Consider the following 19,534-nt stretch of genomic DNA (forward strand, 5'->3'; position numbering starts at 1 on the left):
ATTTTTCCTATAGAAGTTGAACCTCACCTGCCACCATAGGTAGCAACTTTCCCGAATTTAAAAATAATAACTAATATAAAGTTAAATATTTTTCTGGCAGAACTTTTCAAAGAGTAATGAAAAAAGCTTAAGATTCATGCAAAATCTCCTAATCAGTCTTTTTTCTCTTAAACTCGAAAACTCCTATTGTGCTTGCTAAATCCGGAAGCGCTTATAGCTTTGACAGCTTGAACCACACCATCCCCTTCAGAGCCGCAACTTCAGATCTACTCTACCCCGCCTCCTCTGGCTATTGCAAACCATTGTACACCTAAGCTTCCTCAGGATTGGATAATGCTTTTGTCAATCTCCCATGTCTGTCCCATTGATTAGAGGATCGAATCGTCAATTATTCTCCGGGTCCAGACATTTCTTTTCGGGTTAGGTTGACTGCTGAGGCCAGACGTCTTTTTACAGAACCCAGCACGTACAGGATTCCCCCCATCCCCCGCCCCTTTCTGGAACCGAGCAAGCGCTAGAAGGGGAAAAAAAATCTGTCAAGCTCAGCAATTTTTTCAAATCCCGAAAAAAAAAAAAAAGGAAACCCAGTCTCTGATGCATATAGCAAAAAGGCCAGCCACAAAGCTACATCTTTAAAACAAAACCATCACAATAGACATTTACCCAGCAATAACTTAAATGCATATGCAAGCTAAAGAAATTTTAACGTCTTAGCCATGAAACAAAATCATTCTACCATTATTGTTGTTTATAAAACGTGTATCGTGTAAATGCAAAACAGAAAGTTTAAGACGTATCACGTACCATTGCAATGTAAAAACAGTACGTGAGAAACTTTAAAATGTTCAGACGAGTTGCTTCATTTGTTGTCACCTTTTTTTTTTTTGCATTTAAAAAATATCTAAATAAACTTGGAACCGTTGAAAACCCGGAAGAGATTTTTTTAAAAGCTGTTGGCCAATTGTAGGCTTCTTGGATATATATAAGTGTGTGTGTGTGTGTGTGTGTGTGTGTGTGTGTGTGTGTGTGTGTGTATATATTTTTTTTCCTGCTCCAAATCAAGAGGCTTTGTAATTACAATGCGTGCTCTCTCCCTCTCTCACTGTTTCTCTCTTTTCTTTTGAAAGCGATCCAACCCCTGCTGGCTGGTTCTCAGATTCTCTCTGGTTTTGCCTTGTGTGCTTTGGATTGTACGAGACTTTGCAGAAGTTGCAATCGATTCGGCAATCCCTCTCCCCTCTCCCTACCCCCTTGTTTATTTCCGCAATCGCTGCAATTTGCATAGTAACCACGCTTGAGGCCGGCGGCAGCCTGCGGAGGGGGCCCTGGAGGGGGCAGGGAAAGGCCTTGCCCCCTTCTTCCCTCCTCGCGTCTCTCTCCCCGCCAGTCTCCTCCTCCCCAGGCGCTTGGCCAATAGGAGCCCCGGCATTCGGCGCAAGCTCCGGTGGGGACACGGTTCTGAAGAAAAGCTCCTGTGTTACTAGGCCTGGCTCGCAGGACGGTGTTTTTGGCTCAGAAGTTCCCCTGCAGGCGGACCTCTCAGCCAATACTGGGAAGACGTGAGGATATAGGACCTCTGCCTGCTGTTGTGCTGGGTTTGCATGTTTTAATCATGTCTGCACACCTGCTTTCTCGGTTTCTTTTTCCAGAGCCTCTTGTGAGTTATTAGGCTAGTTCATGATTGTTAGTGAGAGATTTAACCTTTATTTGCACTGGTGTAGACCAAGAGTTAAAGATCCTCTTTGGTGCATTAAATCAAAAGAGTGCAAAATGTCACAGAGAAATAAAGCAGTGAAATAAAGCTGCTACCCTAGGTTTGGAGAGAAAAAGACAGTGGTTCTCTTCTCTGCAGATGATTGAATATAAAATTGTTAGGTGGCCTCCCTCAAGAATAAAACTGTCCCTTTAGAACAGGGGATATAGCGAAATTCTAATTTAATTGTCAAGCATCTAATTTGTCTATATCCTGGGTTCTGCAAAGTCTACCAGGACCCCTTCCTTCCCCATCCTCTCAAGAAAAGGGCTGTAAGAGTTTTGACACTTAAAAGGAGGCTTCTGAATGACAGCTGTTGGCACTTTTGAGTCCTTGGTATTGCTGAATCGTTTCATCACCCCAGACTCTTTAAGATCATGTACTATGAATATTTTAATGTCAACGTTTTATGTGTTTGTTTTAAACAAAATAGTCATTGGTGCAGAAGGGCGGGGGTGGGTGGGGACAATCCTAAAGGGAGGGAATATCCCTTTAAATGGAAAGCACCATCACTAGGCTATTGCGTTTTTAATGTTTTTGCTTTGTGTCAGTTAAGTAGCTTAGGACATTGTGCTGAATAACTTTGTTACAGGAAAATGTGTGCTTAGCTTACTTGATAAAAATTATCCAATAAAAAGTCGAGAAGAATAGGAAGCAACCTGGCAGTTGTCTGATGTTCTTAACTGTCCTTGGTGAAGTTACCTAATTAATTAATAACTGGACTTAGCACAGTTAAATTAGAGGTTAGAGAAACCTATCATATTTTATTTTTAATCACATTTTGGCCTTAGTCTTGTACTTTACAGCTGGCTCACTGATGCATCATTACTGGGAGGTGCTAACTGTGACTGTCCTTGGCACAAGCTTTGTTGTTGCAGTCTACCCCTTGTAGATTGAGGTAAGGTTGAGGTCTAGAAAGCCTCTGGCATTTAATCCAGGGCTCCTCCATTGAGCCTTCCATTGTTTCCACTTGACACCCTAGAAATAAACTTAATGGGATGTGGTGGCTTAAATAAAAGAAAAGAAAAAAATTTTAAGTAGCCAAAAAATGTTATACGCCTAGTTCAGCTGGGACTAGGCTGGGTGACCCTTAGACAGTTACATAACACCTGTGAAATAGAACATCATCCTATTACAAGAATGGAGGACTGTTTTCAAGAGCTAAGAGACTTTGAAATGTGCAGGATGTATCAACTGGTATTGCATTGCTCTGTAGATGCCATGGTTTTGAATAATCCCCAAAACTAAGCAAGCCAGGTCTTGTCGGTAAGTGGTAATAGTGAGTTTTGTGGGCCTTGTCTGTAGTTTATTAACTCAGTTTAATGTGGCAGGTTAGCATTTCCAAATTGACCTTTTATATCTCCATCTAGTCAACAACTTAGCATGGGCTTTGGAGTCCAACTTAGGTTTTAATGTTGGTCCTACCATGCGACTTCTTACAAATTATTTAACTTCCGCAAGCTTTAGATGGCTCATCTGGAAAAAGGGGCAAATTCAGATAACATATGTAAATTACCTAGTACATTCTGTGTGTTCAACACACAGTAGCTATAATATTAATACTATTTTAATTTAATGTCTATCATATTCTAGGCTCATTGAATGTGCTAGAGCTGGGGATACAAAGAAGAGTAAGACGTTATCCCTTCTCCCAAGGAGCTTACAGTCCAGTGGGGAAGACAAGCCAAAACAAAATAATGTAATGTGATCAGTGCCATGTCCAACAGGTATGGGCAGTGGGAACGCAGATGAGAGAATGACTGATTTAGCCTTGGTGTGCTGATAGAGTCCCCACCCACCCACCCCAAAAAAGGAAATGATATTTGTGTGGGCTGGAAGTATGCATCTGCAAGGTGGAAAGGGAGGAGCAGGGCACTCCTGTCCAGGAAAATACAGTGAGCACAGTGATATCCAGGTAAGAAATGGGCCCAGAAAATTGTGATGTATTTCACTGTGGCTATTTGCTCTAGCTAGTATTAGCTTGTATTAAGTAGCTAGAGATGAAGTTAGAAAGGCAGGCGGCAAATTTGAATTTTGCTTATGGGTTTGGGGAGACATCAAAGGTATTTAAGCAAGAGATTTACAAGGTAAGATTTGCAAATTAGATCATGCTATCAGTGGAGATAAGGAGACTGGTTAGAAAGAGAAAAAGAAGATGAAGTTCTGAACTATAGCAGCAGCAGAAATTAATGTGTAAGAGAGAGAGGAAGGGAAAAATAGAGGGTGGGAAAGAGGGGAGGAAGCAAGGGAGACCCACCATTGACATTACATTTCAGGGACTTTGATCAGCAGGCACAATTTAGGAATGAAGTTTTTCCAGACTCTCCTCAAATTCCAAATTCACAGAAGATCTATCATCAGACCTATTAGTGAAAGAGGCTATCCTTAAGCCACAATTTACCACTTCCATATCCTTAAACCCTCAAGATAAAATAATACCATTAACAACAACAGCTCACAAAGACTGAGTATTTATACTGGCTCTTCCTACCCCCATTGCTTTGCATTCCAGTACCCTCAGCTCCACCTTGCCACTGAAAATCAGCTGCACATTGAATAGGGTGACTTTGGATTGCCAACCCCATTGAGAGCCTCATGTTTCCACATAGCTTGGCTTTATGCCTTGAAAATAGGAGGCCCTTCCAGGAATTCTGCTTTGTTGACCCAAATAAAAACTTAATCTCCTTGCAAGGCACTGATATGGAGACTAGAACATTAGCTTTTTACAGAATTAGAAACATAATTCAAAATTGTATTTATATATGTTTCTAATAAGCAATTTAAGTTTTAATTTGTAAATTTAGTTGAATGTTGACAAGAGATACATTGTATTTCACATTTTCTTGATTTATCTGTGTAAATCCTAGATTATCCAAAGCGCCTTTTATACAAAGTAATCAATACTGACATTCAAATGACCAACATTGCAATGTAAATAATAAACACTAGAAGCAAAATTAAATCTAGGTAATAATGATAAATTCTGCATAATTTTTCTGTAAACCAAGAACTTCTCTAATAAAAAATTATTTTAAAAATAATTTAAAAAAATTAAATCTAGGAATTAATGAGGCTCCCCCAAAAGCAAGTTGTAGCAGATTGTTAGTTTTCCCCCCAAATCTGTTCTCTTTCTATTCTGAGATACATAGATGAACAGTTAGAACCTATATTTCCCAATCTTACTTGCAATTAGGTATGGTATGTGGTTAAATTCTTCTCAACAGAATGTGAGCAGAATTATTGAGTCAACTTCCATGTCACTTGCTTTAAAGAACTTTGTCCTAAGCTTATGGCCTTTTCCAAAGACTGCAATGAGACCATGTTAGAGATCCAACTTCAATCACACAGAATAGGGCAATGCCCTTCAACTATATGGACCAGAGCAACAAGATGGAAGGAACCTGGGTCCCTAGATGACCTCATGGAGCAGAGCTGCTTCTCTAGCCAAGACCATATTTAAGTCACTGCATTTTGGGGTCTCTTATACAGCAGCCTTGCCTTTACTATAACTAATAATCAAGCATATAGGACATTTTCATGGTGCCTTTGAATTGTTTTCTCTTTAAAAATCTTATGACCTGTCACCAACCTGGCAGAATACATTTGATTTTTATCAGCCTCCTTTTCTAGACTTCTCTCATGCCTAATCCTTCCCTGCTATTCCCTGACCAGAAGTCCATTCACTCCTCAAACTATTCCACTCATTTTTCAAGAACCAGCTTAATGTTACTTCCCAAATTCCCTTTGCAGAATCTGTTGTTCCCTTCTCTGTGTTTCCTACCATATTATACTCATCTCTTAGGACAATACTTTTCATACCATATATAAGTTATTTATCTGTGTCTCGGTCTACTCTACTAGATAATGAACTCCTTGAAAATGGAATGATTTTATTCATACTTGTCTCCCTATAAGCAAAGAACCATAGTAAACCTTCAATAAATGTTTGGTGAATTAATACATGAATGATTTCATGAGCAAATACTTATCTTTTCCAGCCTTGCACTCTGATAGAATACAGCATCAGGAGTATGGCTGAGGCAAGACATGACATTATTGCTAGAGGAAAAATTTAAGTCTAAATAGTAAGACATTGAGTTTGCTTTTCATAGGCCCTCCATACATTTTATCACATTTAACTGTACTACAGAGTAGGTGGGTAAGGCGTTGTCATTCCTACCAACCAAATGAGGAAACTAAGTTTCAAAAAGCTGTAGGAAATTAACTCAAGGTCATTCACTCAGTGGTTGAATAGAATTCAATTCATTCAGAATTCTTCCCCAAAGCTGTAACAATAACATCTAGCTTAGGAAAGAGTCCAGGATTCAAAGTTTTAAAAGTACAATTTTGGTGGTTAGCTGACTCTAAACATAATGAAAGATAAGCACATAGACTCATCTTTCCTGCCTTGGACACACCACGATAACCTGCTGAAGTTCCTGAAGACCTGAGATGTCAGACAACGTCTGGGGTGACCAGAGAAAGAATTCTGTCTTTGACTAAAGTGAAGGTAGCATGAGTTTAAAATTCACAAGAGAGATCCGAAAAGAGCTCAGAAGTCTCCTACCACCACATTTTACAGATGATAAAACTGAAACTAGCAGAGTTAAGTAGCTGCCTCATGGCCACACAGCTGGTAAAGAATTAGACCTCAGTCCAGTGCCAGTTTCATTACATCATGCAAAGGATATTCTATGGGGATGGGAAAGGAGTGAATAAGTATCTCTGGTATCAAAGCAGAAAAGAGGCTTGGGAAAGAGAAGAAATACTGTTAGTGAATCCAATAGGAGAAATAAAATGATTAATTGTCTAAAACTGAAAGGAAGGCTATAAAATCCATGCTGATACATAAAAGATTTACCCAAATATGTTCAGATAGTTAAAGGATAATTTTCAGGAAAAATAAATGAGGGTGGTATTGTGGAAAACAGTCTAGAACTGTAACTTAACGAGCAACAACTGTTTTTTTAATTTTTTTTTTACTAGAGAAGTTATAGGTTTATAGAAAAACTATGCAGAAAATACGGAGTTCCCATATACCTTCCCTATTATTGACACATTGCATTATTGTGGTCCATTTGTTATAACTGATGAAAGAATACTATTTTAATTATACTATTAACTATAGTCCATGGTTTAATTAGAGTTTACTATTTATGTTGTACAGTTCTATTTTTTTAATGTTTATCCTAGTAACATATATACAACCTAAAATTTCCCCTTTTAACCACATTCAAATATACAATTCAGTGCTATTAATTACATTCACAGTTTTGAGCTACTATCACCACCATCCATTACCAAAACTTTCCCATCACCCCAAATAGAAATTCTATACCCTTTAAGCATTAACTCCTCATTCCCCATTTAAGCATTAACTACCCCACCCCAGTCCTGGTAACCTGTATTCTAGTTCCTGTCAACTTGGTTTTAAGAACTCCGGGCTGATCTGGTTTTCTAGTCTCTACTCTTGGTGACTTTGGGCAGTTCAACCTTTCTGACCCCCTCTGGCTTCCTCCTATATAAAATGTAAATAGCATCAGTCTTACCTACTTCCTGGGGTTTTGTGAAGATTTAATGAATTCTACTATGAAGGCCTATGCCATCAATACTTGGCTATAATACAAGACAAAATATAGAATATGCAAAATTAGTTACATTTATCCTGCCTCTTTTCAAAAGGGTTTTGGAGTGGATATAAATGTGTATGTATATGTGTTTGTATTTCTATTAAGACAGAAGTAAGGTGAAATCAAGGAGAAAATTAGTATCCAAAATGCATGTAATAAGATCCTATATACTTTGCTAGAGTTGACTTACAGTTTTGACTTTAAGCTTCCTAGTAATCAATTTAAAGAGTAATATATAAAAACATGTGAAAGAAACAATGTGATTATAAAATTCAAGAGAAGTTGTTTGGGAGCAGCACCAGTTTTCTGAGATCTGAGAAAATTTAGCATGTAACACCCCACCCCATCCCCATCACCACTGCCACATGCACACATACAGACCCAGATTGTCAAGAAGATGTTTTTCACTGTGATGCACTGAAAGATGTACTCAATCCCTGGATGAGATTCCAGCCAGCATAAGGACTGAGGGATTTGAAAAGACTGGGAAGTTCCCAATGACTGTTTCAGAAACTTCCTAGCTATGGCTTGAGTACACAGGGCTGAGTGGTACTCATGCTTTGGCTTCCTCCAATTTAGAATTTACCTAGTTTGACATTAGTATCTGCAGGTGCAGAAAATCAACACTAAAGAAAGGAGAGAACCAGTTGAGGTTTACCCTTTTGACCTTGTGGTTTTGCACACTCATGCTAATATTCCTAAAATCACGTCCCAGCCCCCAAAATATGGTATGGAAGAAAGAAATGGGAAATAGACAACCCAGTTTACATGGTACACTCATTTCAAACTCTCTTTTCCTTTTCCTGCTTTTTCTCTCTCCAGCCTCTCCTGATTTCTCCCTTTGATAAGGTGTCTCAACATGGGGTCAGCAAAGGGAACTCTAGTCAAGGAAGGTGTAGAATTGGGGTGGTGATTGTTGTTTGATCCAGCAAGCAATAGCAAGGGGGTGACTTGCATCAAAGCCCAGTTAATAAGCAAAGAACAAGGATTACAAGTCAATCATAAGCATCACAGGAAAAAAAATGCCCATGTGGATTAGTGTAGGAAGAAAAGGAAGATAAGGACACTGTAATGGTATATCCCTGAAGGAAATGTTGTTCTTAATTTATATTTGGAGAAAAAATTGAACGCTTTCTGTAATGTCTTAAGTTTCATAAGCATCAGAAATCTTGCATTGTAGTTCCAGGTCTTGCATCAACTGTGTGATCTTTGGAAGTCACTTGATAGCTGAACTACTCTCAGTTTCCTCATCTGAAAATATAATATCTTTGAACTAGTTGATATTCAAAGTCCTTTGAAATTCTACAGGTCTATAATTCTGTGTATTGCCTTTGGTATAATGGTTTGTCCATTCACTTCTCCATTCATTTAGGAAAATTTCAATGCCAGAGCAGGTTTTGTCTCAAAGATAAGTATGAGTTATCCAGGGGGAAAGGCAGTGGGGAGGAGGAAGACTAGAGAGATGGTTGAAAGAAGAAATAAAATGGACAGCAAGTCAATGTGAAAGAAAGTGTCAAGATGCGACTGAGGCTGAAAGGGTATATATGGACCAGAACAGTTTGGACTCAGTGGTCAAGTTTAAGAATTTAGAGCCATTGAAGGTTTTAAAGAAGGGGTTGCAAGATTAGCTTTTTGTTTAGAAAGATCACTCTGGCTGCAGTGTGGAAAATGGATTGCAGGGGTTCTAAAACAAAGTACTTATCCTTTCTCTACTGCATCACCTCATTTTTATCCTTTTGTTTAGAAAACAGGGAAGAAAGTAAAAATATCCTAGAACCTAACCCAGAACAAAAGATATTTAGATTAAATTTATTTCATCTCGGTAAATAGTACTATACTATAATCCCCCTTACAAACAAAATGTTTGATCACAATTTTTCCCCAACTCCAACAGCTACTCATGAACTACTCACCATGGTTAGTAATATATTAACATCTTCAGGTCATTAATTTGCCAATTAATATTTTAGGATTATAACATCAGAATTAATTTTTAAAAGAATTTCTCATAGGAGATTATTATCCCTTTGTGGTGTTAAAAATTAAATGTCACATATATACAATAAAATTAAATACACAATACATAATATTGATATAATATTTTATATTTTATGGGAAACTTTAGAAAATACATACTTAAGTGGACTTTTTCTTTTATTGGGATGTGAATAGTCCAGTTCTGGCTTTATATATTATTCTTTCTATAAATAACACAGTATTATAAAATCATTAAGTTTCAGTGATGCTATGTTTTCCTTTTTTAAATACCTTTTATTTTCTTTATTATGAAAGTTATGGTTTGTGCTACATCAACAGAATTGTGAACCGGTGAAAACCATGAATGATCCCTAATGGCCATTAATTTTAATGGAACAAGAAAAGAAGTTGGTTTCTATCTTAGATAACATGAACGCAGAAAGGAATTGTTTGGAAAAATACTCTGGGTTTTAATATGCAAGAATGCTTTGGTTTACTTCAGATATTAAGAGTCTTTCAATCACTAATGCCTTGTTCAGTAAAATAATGCTGGAAAGAATGACATTTGCCTTCAATAAATTTTGGCAGTTTGGCATAGTTTTTTACTTTGTTTACCAAGGAAAGAAAACCAAAATGAGAGCAAGAAGAACCAATTATAAAGAGTGCTTTAGTTTGGCAAGGATGATGAAAGTGGCCAGTTTTTGCAAGCAGGGCCAGGCTGAGAGCCGAAAAATTAAAGTTTGTAGGCTATTTGGTGTATTTGTAATATACTGAAAAAAGAAAGTGCTTTTTCAAGAAATAAGCCAAAGTATGGTCTTTCTCATTCTAACATTATTCCTGTTAGTTTGCTAGTCCTTGCAAGCACTATTAAATTGACGATAAATCAAACAGACCTTAATTTGTCATGAAGAAACAAAATTTTCCTCTGCCAAAGTATTTCTACTAGCTCTATCCTCTACCAAAATGTATACTCATTATCAAAAATTGAGGAAAAAAATTGAACTGTCAAATAAATTCAGATTACTATCAAATAAATTATCATTCTACCAAATAAATTCAAGTTTAGAAAACATTTGCTGAATGTCTCTGGTATGCCAGATAGCTGCAGTAGGTTCTGACAAGTAAAGGGTGATCTGGTTTATAAAGACGCAAGTGATGCTCAGCAAGGCTGGGTCACCTTATTTGCTATAAGGCCAAAGCAGAATAGCATTCTCCAGGTCAGTAATAACATATGGCAAATGACATTGCACCAAATAATGAGTCACATTCAACCTCTCTGTTCTGCCTCCAAATCCAGTGCCTTATACTAATAGGGCTATCTTTTGAAAGTCTCTGTATATCAGATTGCAGTAAATCCTATTTCTTGATGTGACAGCATAATATTTGAGTGAATTCTGAAGATGTAATATGTATGATACTTGCTTCAAAATGTGTTGAAAAAATACGTAGTCAACTATGTTCAATTTAGTTTACAAATTTGAGAAGACAGTTGGTTTTAATAAGTTACAGATAATTAAAAGACATTCATTGCCATATCAAGTGCTATTCCCATATGAATCCTTTTTATTTATTTATTTACTTACTTTTTGGTAGCAGGGCAGGAGACAGTTGTTCTTAGTAGACACTAATATTGCTACAGACACTGTATTTCCCAAGCTAAATATTTTTTATTGGAAAGGTATTGAAGGGCTTATACAATTCATCCTCACTTTTCTTCTTTCTCTTTTGTGAATTTACATGTGACTAATGACTCAAATTCATTGTTTTACAATTGTCTATGTTGTTTTGACATTGTTCCTTCATCACTCCTAGTTGTTTCAATTTGCTCATGGTCTTTGCTTTAAATTTTTAATTTGTTGAGTAATATTACTTACTATTTGAGTTAGTGTGTATAGTAGGTACAATAATAACAGACTTCCATGATCTGCCAGACCAAAAAGAAAAAAATTGAATTAATTTTGAAGTATCAAAAATCCCCTAAGTTTTCAGTTTGTGATATAAAAGTTTAATACAAGAATTCTAACTTGGAAACTCAAAAGCAGTTTCACTGATAGAGCAATCCAAGAATGAGGAAATTGAAGTTTTTTACTATATGTTATGTTACTAAAAAATGAAAGCATGATCAATTCACTAAAAAAAAGCATAATTAATCTTTAATTTCTATAGTATTCAGATATTTATTAATATAGCCAAATGAAATGCCTGTTCACTTTAACAAAATGGTTCTAAAGCAGCAACACATTTAGAATTTTGCTAAACTTCTCATCTAACAAGAAATCTTAGTTTATGACTTTTTTCACTTATAAAACTTTGATATCAAGAAAGTTCTAAAAAGCTAACTTTCCTGCCTGACAGTTCCTCTACAAATGGCAAATCATGGTTTTACAGACGATATGACAAAAAGTAATAATTCAGATAAATTTTAGGGGAGCATTTCAGTTTAGACTTCTGCCTAATGGCCAACAAAGAACCCTTTGTTACTTTTCATATATTCTTCTGTGAATTTACACACACAAGTGATAAATATATATATCACTTTTATAGCTATAAATCAGATTCATGCCCAACTCTAAGGCATTGGAAACTGGGTCTTTAAGAAAAGGGACCGTGGAGGTATTGCTGCCGATGAAAGCATGGGTTTCCTCTGAGTTGGTAGGCCACCTTTCTGTGGACATAGATGTTAACCTACTTTCATTTGTCTCTTCTCAAATGTCTGAATTAAAATGCCCGTCTATTTCCAAGTCACATTAACTTGAAAATTGTGTACTGTCTATAACTCCTGAATTGTGAAACAGCAGCCCAAAGATATGACCAACTTAGTATGTTTGAAATGCTGGAGCAAATGGAGAGAGTTGGCTGTGAATTCATTTGGGCTCATTTTTTTACTACTTGAGACATACTCATTAAAAAGTTATATTTCAACTGTGTTGTCATAGGTTACTTCACTAGGTATATGGTCACGTTTAATTGAGATGGATTTTCACTGTGCTGCTGTATCTGAATTTTAATTTGCCATTTCATGGACAACCTAGGCAGGCTTTATCAAGCAAATTAAAGTCATCAGCTTGGCCTCTTCCTTCTTGGTCTCTCCCTTCCTTTCAAGGAAGATGAAGTCCTCTACCTACCGGATTCTGCTCCCTCCAGATTGAGACTGTTTATAAAGATAGGTACTGCAGAACCCAACCACAGGGCTGGATCACCTTAGCTTTCTTCACAACAGCTATCTGTATGCAATATGCTAGGCACTTAAACCGTTTAAAGCTACAAACAAACTTTGGGAAAGTTATATTAAGTAAACAAAGACGCTTTGCTTAAATTATTATTATGCTAGACTGTGTCATTACTTACACACTGAGGCAGCATTTATCTTCTCAATTTGGCAAATACCACGGTAGTTTTTTAGGTAGCTTCAAGATAAGTAAAAACCATGGATAAATATGCCATTGCCACCTTTATGAATGGAAAAGGCTTTCCACCTCCTCCCCAAATACTCAGGTTTTGTCCTGCTAACAAAGTCGGGGCTCCAAAGCTATCCCCCAAGAATTTGGAATTCCACATTTGAAAATGTAAATTATCAATCTGGTATGATCCGTATGCTCGGGTATAGACTAGAGATACAATAATAAATATATGAAAGCAAAATCTTGGGGTTTTTTTTGTTGTTTTGTTTTTTTTTTAACTTGCAGGCATCAATACACATCTGGCAAATTCATTTGTTAATTAGCCGCCTCCCTCAAAAAAAAAGTGTCTGTAACCATTCGGTTGTGTCTGCCCCAGGTGATCTCTGCCAGATCTGGTAACGAGATTGACCCCCGCTGCTCTTCAGCTACTGCATCGCTAGGTATTTAAGCAGAAGACCAATCAAACACGTTCTAGGCACATTTTTATTAAAAATTTGTTAACCAGACAAAGACAGTCACTGTGTTAAAAAAAAAAAAAAAATGGTAGCCTGTTGTCAAAAGGAAAAAGCGAGTGAAGATAAATGACCTGCACAAGTGCCCATGACCATTTCTCTCCCGCGGCTGTCGCATAGCTGACAAGGAGGAGGGGGGTAGGGGCGAGGGAGGGAGGAATAGAGGGAAGAAGCAGGATTAAAATCATCATCTTCCGATTCGCAAAGGTCAGGAAGCGGTGGTAGTCATTTTCATTTTGTTTTTAAGGAAGTAAAAGGAAAATAGAATAGAAAAGGTGTATTGCCCTTCCTGCACCAACAGCTCAGCTCCTCCCACCAAAGAAAAAATATTTTTAAAATTGCGGGTACAAAACCCAATCCACATGCATCCAGTGAGGCTTCTGCAGTCAACTCGTTTCGATCTGGCGAGTTGCACTCAAGGAGACGCGATCTTGAAAAATCAATCCGTGCTCGCGCCCCCGCGCCGCCGCCGCTGCCGCCGCAGTGGCCACAAAATTAGCGTCTCCGAGGACATTTTTGCCGCAGTGCACGTCCGCCGTAACCACCAAGCATTCGGGTGAACAATGGAAGTACAGTGTGGAGACAATCAAGTTGATTTATCACGCAAAATAATTCACTGCTTCAGTCCGGCTCTTGATCCTGTCACTTTAAATCACAAACGCGCGCATACACAGATCCATAGGCGCCCACACATGCATAGCACACGTGTGTGTGTGCGTGTGAGAGCGCGCGCGCCAGAGCCAAGTGGAATGATTCCAGATTGCTTCACGTATATGAAAGGGAAAAAAAGAGCATAGGAGCCCGCCACCCCAATCCCCTACCCCCGCCTTTTGCAGCGTGGACAAGTGGCTTGTAATGCAGCTCAGAGCAAAATAAAGTCTGAACAAAACTAGACTGTGAGACTAGCACGTCCCAGAGTGAAACTGACTGACGTTAACGCAGACTCCGTAAAGACTCCGATCACTTGCAGGCAATACTTAAATTCTCTTTTTAGAAAGAAAGAAGGAAAGAAAGAAAAGAAAAATCATTAACGGGTTCAGGTCTAAAATGCTGCTTTTAAAGTGCACGCACATGTTGAAGACTCTGCGATTGCAATTCCTTGGGTAAACATCTGGTGAAGCCATTCCAGGAACACATCTGAAAGGAAGAAAGGCGTAAGACAGCCCCTTCTTTATTTATCTTGGGCCAAGAAATGTTGTTAAAACGTTTTTAAAAGTTTCCTCTTAGTCTAAATACCTTTATCAACTCTAAGGGGCAATCTGCTTTGGAGGAAGATGATGGAACTGGGAGTGAAGAGTCCTGGATTCTAGCCACATACGGAGTGTAACTTTGGGCCAGTCTGAATTTCTATGGCCCTCTCTCCTCATCTATAAGGTGGGAGAGGTTAAATGACATGTTTCCTACTTTCCTTTTTTGTATTGACATTGACACTCCCTGATTCTTTCTGTAAGGGCATAATAATGTGGGGGAGGGGTTTGGATGTAGAAAAAAAGAGGTCACACTCTTCAGATGATGTCTGCTTAAACTGATGGTGATGAAAGTGGTGAGTACAGTATGCCTGAGTCCTCAAAAGTAAAGATTGGGTTTATATTGAGAGCTGTTATTGTCCTAGCTTTGAAGTATATATAGCATATAATAAATGCTCTTTCAGAATGATAATGTAATCTCGTAATTTTATATTTTTAGGGGGAGGGGGAAAGAACTTTCTTAAAGCTATTTTCAAGGATCAGCCAGAAGGGTTTTGAGATTGGAACAATTTTCAATGTAATTGTTTAGTTATAATCTGTATTCAAAATCCATTGAATCGCTTGGATAATTCAGGGAAAAATAACTTTGAAGTGGACAATTTTTATTTTGTGCCAAGTCTGCTGTCTTGATAAACCAAATTAATAGGATTAATAACTCCCTGCCTACTTTTTTGGAAAACAACTCTAAACAGGACCACAGGCAGGGACCACTGTTTGACTCCCCTCTTCTCTGTGTAGTCAAGAACATGGGTGCCACATCCTAACCATTAGCTAATTCTAACATGCACTAGCTGAGTACCCATAGGCAAATTATTTTGTATAGTTGTGCCTCAGTTTCCCATATTTATAAAATGGGCACTATAACAGCAACTAATTCATAGGGCTGTTATCAGAATTAAATGAGTTATCATATTAAAGCGCTTAGAACAGAGCATGGCATATGTAACAATCAGCTCAATAAATGTTAGATGTTATTATTAGTCCAATGTAAACACAGGGAAAGCAAGGTCAGATATAATAGAGGGATTTTTGAACTGCTCCTGGAATTCAACTAAGACCTCTAAGCAGTTTATTTTATCTGGCTTTTCTGATGTCAGCGTGAAGCAAGGAGCTCAGCCGTTTTTATTATTATTAAGAGTAGGCTAGAACGTTCTCTACCAAAACTCCATTCTCATACATGCAATAGTTATGAAAGTAGAGAATTCTCTACTTGACCAGATCAATCCAAATATGCAGTATTGGCTCTATATGTTGAATGCGAGCTTATTAATGTATGTCTTGACTATCCAGGTAGGAGGAAGCCAAGGTTTTCTTTGGAGAGAAGTTTCCAAGGCATCAGTTCCTGCCTGTTCCCGTTGTGATACTTTCCTGCACAATTTGTGACTTCAGGCCTAGTCACTGTCATTGAATCATGAAGTCAAAACAAACCCAAATCTTGGGGGCCTACTCCCATTGTGTAGTTATGAGTTTAAAAGGAAAAAGCAACATCATTAATTTCTCTCCTCTCCTAAGGACCCCCAGAGTGCAGACTTGAAGGAGGGTTTAGGAAGGGTCACAGGAATGCAATGCTTAAGGGAGCAATTCTACTAGTGTTTGCAATTTGGTATTGGAGGCCAGCAGCAGTTAAGCTTTATAGAGGAAGTGGAGATTAGGTATTTCCAGAACAAGGTAACCGCTGGCACGCTTAGGTCACTGCCTGTTGAAAAGTAATGCCCCCACTGCTTTCCTCTTGTGGCACCCGGAGGGCCGGATGCACTACCTGTTCTCCCAGGGGCCGGTGAGAGACCGCTCCGCCCAGAGCTGGCAGGCCACGAGAGCCTGAGGTGGCGTCCGACTCCAAATTTAGGGGAGCTACAGGCTCCGGGATTAAGTTCTCCGTTAGCCAGAAAGCGTCTGGCTGAGAGAGCCGAGAGCAAAGTTCATTCATTCCAATCGCTAGCGTGAGCTCACGACTCCGCTTCGTCAATTTGATTAATAATTTGCACACACATGCAAAATAATAATACAAGAGGGTGCGCTGCCTTCTCCACCTGCTTGCCTTCCTCCTCCCGTTTAGTGGGGCCGGCCTGAGAACTTCAGCCGACGAGGACAATTCCCTCCTTTACTGTCACACCCGCCTACGCCGTCTTCTAAAGAGGCGTTGGAAGTGCCAAATAGGAAATCCAAGGTACCCATCCTTTAAATTTTTTTCCGGGAGTCCAACATGGGCGATCTGCGAGTTTCGTCCCGCCCGGCCCCGCCCGAAACACACTTGGCTCCCAGAAGTCACAGGCGGTCGGCCTTTGAGAGCATCCCGAGACCTCCAGCGTCTGGGTGGGAATTTCACTGACTGTGGTCCCTGGCGGCCCCGCGGACTTTCCCAGTCTGGGGAAATTTGAGCGTAAATAAATAAAATCCCTTCCCCCGACGACACAGACCCGGGCGACGGGGACCTCCCACTCGAGGCCCTGAGAGGAGCTGGGGCAGGGGCGGGTGGAGGAGCAGAAAGGGAGGCGCCGGAGATGCCCGGCAAGGTCATGACCGTCCGGCGGCGGGAGCAGGCCGCAGTGTGCAGCGGCCAGGCGCCGCCCTCTGGCCCCGGAGCTGACCCTGGGACTCGCCTCCCTCTCCGCCTCCCGCCTGGCGCATCCCTGCGGGAAGGTGGGGACGACGCGGCAGAACCGATCCTTACTTTCATGATGGAAGCTGAAACCCGCGGGACTCCCGGGCGAGCTGTCCTGGAATGATCAGATGCCCAGCACAACGGAACTTTAAAAGGGTCTCCTTGCACTGTCCCCCTTCCCTTACGGCGACCTGTGAGAAACTTTTGTCCCCTCCCCTCCGCGTTTTCGAGCTCCGGGAACTTGGCCGAGACGGCCTAGTTCTCTACATTAACTCGTGTTTCCACCAATTCAGCAGCTTGTTCTCTCAGACGGACTTCTAACGTGTCTTGTAATGAAGGGAAAAAGTTCGCTGCTTTTTTTTTTTTTTTTCTTCTTCCCCTTTTAGAGCGAGTATGTGTGAGAATTTAAAATCTCCTAGGCGTGAAAAACCAGAAAACCGCTGCCTCCATTGGAGATGATAGTGGAGTCCATCCAAACCTTCCTTGGGCCAGTCCTTTGCTCAGATAGTCAATTCCTGAATCTTTCAGGAAAACAGAGCCCCTTTCACACACTTCCCGAGGGGGACTTAATAAGATTGCAATGTATTACCATGTTTTAAAACGTTTTGCAGAGGCAAGATTTCGTAAAAGCGACTTCCCAGCGATGCATGGAAAAGCAAATCCGCTACAGAAAGGGCCGGCTGAAGAGGAAGGGGGGAAAGGCAAGATACAGCCCCAATTAAAAACCGCAGTTTCCCACTTTTGAACCGCAGCACTCGATATTGCGGGGCTGTGGGGCTGGTGAGATGGAGTTTCCGCCCCTGGAGCTGACAGGTTGCAGAGAACAGACCTCCGGGGCTGTTTTTCACTGCTTGTAGGAAGTCCCAGGCTTGTTTTGGAGCAGTTCTTCCCTCCCAGTACCCAGCGTTTCCCACCCCCTCCCCCGGGTTTTGTATTTCTGGGCATGTGTTTGTACGCTGGATGGAGTCTTGGTCCTTAAATACTTGGATACCTGGCCCCGAAGTGGATACCTCTTGTTCTTTAGCTGGCTGTGTATGGACCCAGGGCCGGAGTGTGGGTGCCAGTGCAGAGTAAGGCGTATCTGTCTGTGCCTGGTTTCTTGTCTGACACCCATCCCCACCCCCCACCCCCACTTCACCCCTACAACTAAGGAATGGGCTCTTAACACAGCCCTAATCTCCAGAAAACTCTCCCTGGAGTTTCTTTCTGGAAGGAATAGCCACCCTAATTATTTTGCACTCAGGATTTTTGTGTTTTGTGCAAAGAACTCATGAGAAAAGTTGCAGTTTGCTACTTTTATGATTTCTCAGAAAGCCAGGAGAATGCCTGAAGACCTGAGACTCCATAACTTTTTGGAAAAAAATCACTAAAAGTCCTTGGCAACAACTGTGAAAGATAGCCTTCCAGCTTGATGAGGATTAGGACTGCTTTCTGTAAATCTTAAACTATTCAAACAAGGGTGCACCAAGCACTCCTTCCCTTCACAAACACAAATGCACCCAAAGTATTCCGGGCCCTCTCTTGGGGTTATTATGTAGCACCTTCTTAAGCTATCTCTTTGAAGGGTGATCCCAACTTTTACAAAGTTTCGTGCTGTTTTGAACGCTAAATTGCACTTGCCCTGTCTGCAACTTAAACTTCCCTTTGACCCCTTCACATACTCGCTCGCAACCTCCGGAACTGTGGGTGTTCTAAAGGCTACATTTTAGGCTTACGGGATAAAATATTGCTTTCATGCTGCATACCAAGGGTATGTGCGCAAAGTGGGCAAGTTTGTAGGAAACGCGATCTCTTAGCTTGGCTAACATCAGGAGGATAGTTTCAATACGCCAGTCTTGTCCTCTAAAATGCCAGGGAATGCCTATGGGTCCTCTGTTTCTCTCGCCCCGCAAGTCCGGGCTGCGGCACCTGGGATGCTGGGCGCCGGCGAGGCTGCGCGCCGGGAGATGCTGCGCTCACCCGCCGATTTTAAAGCAGAGAAGTCGCTTAGGCCGCCAAGAACAGGAGGGTCCCCATTTCCTTTGGGGGTACTGCATGAAGCTAGTGCTAAAATTTCGCAAAAGGGAAAACATTTTGCTTAAGTCTGTCCTTTCTTAAGAAGCGCTTTGGAATGAGGCCCACCAATATTCCGGATAAATTTAAAGTTACCAGAAATGTGAGGTGCATTAGGAATGCGCTTTGGGACTCATTGAAGACCAAACTGTTAAATTTAACTTCGCCTCCTCTCTTTTTTTGTTTCTATCGCTCTGTGTTTCCCTCGGTCTCTTTGCTGCTCAGTGTCCTCTACCTCCTAAAGTACAAGGGACCAATGCAAATGCCTCTGGTTTGTTTTTTTTGTTTTTAAAGAAAAGTTGACAATAAATTTGAGAACTAATGTTGCAACTAAACTCTTCCGTCGTCAGTTGACCTGTT

General features: G+C 40.2%; 1 protein-coding gene across 1 annotated transcript in view; it reads right to left on the reverse strand.

The window, feature by feature from the left end:
• Nucleotides 1–17,293, reverse strand: part of NFIA (nuclear factor I A) — a 385,493-nt gene extending 368,200 nt beyond the window's left edge. Inside the window, exon 1 of the mRNA XM_037827066.1 lies at nt 17,192–17,293. Within this exon, the coding sequence (XP_037682994.1) occupies nt 17,192–17,197 (6 nt within the window). The 5' untranslated portion in view covers nt 17,198–17,293. The remainder of the gene's footprint in view (nt 1–17,191) is intronic.
• Between the last annotated feature and the right edge of the window lie 2,241 nt (nt 17,294–19,534).

Source organism: Choloepus didactylus, chromosome 2 (genome assembly GCF_015220235.1).
Source record: "Choloepus didactylus isolate mChoDid1 chromosome 2, mChoDid1.pri, whole genome shotgun sequence".
NCBI lineage: Eukaryota > Metazoa > Chordata > Mammalia > Pilosa > Megalonychidae > Choloepus > Choloepus didactylus.